General features: G+C 36.3%; 1 protein-coding gene across 1 annotated transcript; it reads left to right on the plus strand.

The window, feature by feature from the left end:
- Positions 1-2034: 2034 nt before the first annotated feature.
- Positions 2035-3027, plus strand: LOC140167748 (melanopsin-B-like). Its single transcript, XM_072191042.1, has one exon. It carries the CDS (start codon positions 2035-2037, stop codon positions 3025-3027), a length of 993 nt encoding a protein of 330 aa, XP_072047143.1.
- The last annotated feature ends 239 nt before the right edge of the window (positions 3028-3266 follow it).

The raw sequence follows: 3266 nt of genomic DNA on the forward strand, positions 1-3266 counted from the left end.
AAAAATGTTCATACATTGTAGGCGAAAATTGTGGTATTAACTTAACATGAAGATGTCAAAACATTTTTGTTTAATGATTTTAAACCTGTACAGTGCAAATGGCAGCCATTTTAAATATTTTACGGTCAAGTGATGAGACATTAACAGATATTAATCAGTATTTTGCTTATATCTGGATACATTTAGGTGAAATGGTGTCACTTCATTCACATAACGATGTCAAAATATGTTATTTTAATGATTTTTGTACACGTGAGGCATTCCATGTCAACTCCAGGGATGTGCACCGCAGCACCTCTTCAATTTTTTTGTTTTTCTGTGTGGTGGTAGATATTGATGAGCAAAAAGTAAAATCCTGAAAATTTGAGCTTCATACCAGAAAATTTCAGTTTTCCGTGGGCATCAAACCTTGAAATTTCGTTTTGTCAAAATTTTATTTGTCAAAACGAAACAAGAAGAGGTTTTGAGAGACCCATAAATGTAGATAAGATACAATGTGTTGAGTCAAGATTCTGCTTTTGTGTAAAAGTCATCCTCAGGTGATACTTGTGATTAACATCTTTTTAAAAGTCAAAATATGAGTGTTCCAAAACGCTACTAATTCAACAACACAACTTGAGAGTCAGAAAAGTGGGGGTAAAAAAATTTTTGACAAGCCATTTTTTCCAGTCAAACCCTTGGAGTTGACATTACTTTTTCCCATGTGTTCATTGATGCCTATAGAGGTATGCTAGAAATGACTTTTAGCCAAATTTGAGTGGATATTACCCATGACCAACCAACCCATTTTGTGATGTGGTTGAATGACATATATGTGAGTAGGAAAACCTCAACTGATGTTTTTAAAGCAAAGTCATCGAGTCCCAAAGCCAATATCTTCAGAAATGTTGTCAAAGAACATATTTTCAACATACCTGAAGTTGATGGTGGAGCAAAATGTCTGACATTGGTTTTCAGGGGGGTCAAAATGTACACAAAATGTACAATTGGAGTTTTGCATGGGTAATATCTCAGCTAAAAGTATTCTAATAGGCTCAATATTGATAAGAGTAATGTCCAACCAAAGGGCTCTGACTGGCAAAAAAATGGACAAAAAATTATTTTTTTTTTTGGTGTTCTTACCCCCCGAAGTTGGTCCTGGATTGACGAAGTTGCATTTTGAGGGCCCTATATCTTTTTAAGTAAAGGAGTCACAAGTTTTCTGATGCCAGATGTGAATTATACACAAAAAAGTACCCCAGGATACATATTTTTCAAAGCTGTTTGGGGTTCCTTTATACATTTATGGACCTCCAAACATCGTTGTTTCGCGTTGCGACACATTTTTACGCTCACCCCTAAATTTCAAATTAATGCCACGGGAAAACGAAATGGAGTATGAAGCTCAAATTTTCAGGATTTTACTTTCTCATCAATATCTACCACCACACAGAAAAACAAAAAAATTGAAGAGGTGCTGCGGTGCACATCCCTGAAGTTGACATGGAATGCCTCACGTGGTAATTTTTGGCGGAATTCGGGAATAAATCGAGGTTGCCCGTGGGCTTTTTTTGATCGTATTAACCAAGGCAACATAATGTGCCAAGTATGTTTCCGGAAGGAAAAAGTGATATTTTTTTCCCGCGACGGACCTGCCTATTTAGCTTGACGTCAAATTATCATGAAACGGTTGAAATGTGTTATGCCTCTACTTCATTGAAATTGCCCGTTTAATTGACTCGCTTGTCATTTTGCCGTAAAACAATAAGTCACGATTAAATTGCCTTGCTGTATAAAAGGTCGCATATTCATTTACTTGTTACTTAACTCTGCATAGGTTAACACAGTTGCAATTGCAGCGGTTAACAATAAGCACATAACCTCACAACAACTTAAACGTATTGCAACGGTATTTCTTCCTACACACCAAATCGGTGGTATACTCAACACAGCTTAGTTACATGCGTAATGCATACGTATGTAATGAAGAATTCCAATTTAAAGCCGAGAGAGCAGAAAACCTTCGAAAAACAAACGAAGTTTTGAAACGTTACAATGGCAGATATTATATACATCTACGGAGTAGCAACATTACTGATGTCAATACTTACGATACTAGGAAATGCAATGATTATTTTTGCTTTTCAACAAGGGAGGAGTTTACGATTACGACCCAGTAATCTTTTGATCCTCGCGGTCTCAATCAGTGATCTGATCTATGGAATTCATCTATTTGTGTACTTCGGGATTACAATTTCTGGTTATCCATATGGAGAAATCGGCTGTATGATCTCGGTATTTACAGAGTATACGTATAATATAAGTAACATTCTTCTTGTAGCTTTAAGCTTGGACCGACTTCTCTTAGTGTCGTTAAGTTATTCTAAATACACCAAATGGCAATCCAAATCTCGTATTAAGTTACAAATTAGTATTTGCTACGCTATTGGTATGGCAACATCTATAGTGGAAGTAAGCTTATGGAATTATGCTAAGAGAGTAAACACTATTGCAGCAAGTATTGACTTTGACTTGTACTGTCTATATCCAGCAGGTAGGATGAAGTCGTATGGCCTGTTAGTCGCTATCGGTTATTTTTGTGTACCGGTTGTGGTGGTCGCAATTCTCTGCTCTGTGTTTTTTGCGCTTCTTCGATTGAGAATTAAGAAAACTGGGCAAATAGGTTGCAGTACCATAAGCGGAACTCAACCAAATGAGCAATCTACAACGTCGACTCAAGGTGATGTACAAGATGGCGATGATAATGAAAACCGCTCAGCGATAAGAAAAAGATACTTGAAACCCGCGGTTACTTTAGCAGCTTTAGTTACAGCGATGAGTCTTAGTTCGCTGCCATATTGCACCTATACAATAGTAGTTGCTGTGCGTCCAGAGTTGAACAATTTTGAAGTTATCTACGTAATGTTACTTATTGCCCAGTTAAATCCTCATCTGGATCCTGTATTTTACGGAGCAACGCAAAGATCTATTCAAAAATACTACAAGAAGAAAGTTGTAAAGCTCCTTCAATTATTCAATCTTAATTAAAAACTGAAGTGCACACATCGCACATGTTTTCATTTATTACGACGATCGATATTGATAACAAATGATATTGTAGGTTTACCTGAAATACGAAAGAAATTTTGTATCTCGGTCATTCAATGTTTATAATCGTAATCAAAACCGAATGAAGTGCACACATCTCACGTATTTTTAAAAAAGTCTGCACAAAAAGAAACTCCTATAGCTTCGGAACTAATAACCTTTCATCCAAAATATAAAAA

The sequence above is a fragment of the Amphiura filiformis genome, chromosome 13 (genome assembly GCF_039555335.1).
Source record: "Amphiura filiformis chromosome 13, Afil_fr2py, whole genome shotgun sequence".
NCBI classification, from domain to species: domain Eukaryota; kingdom Metazoa; phylum Echinodermata; class Ophiuroidea; order Amphilepidida; family Amphiuridae; genus Amphiura; species Amphiura filiformis.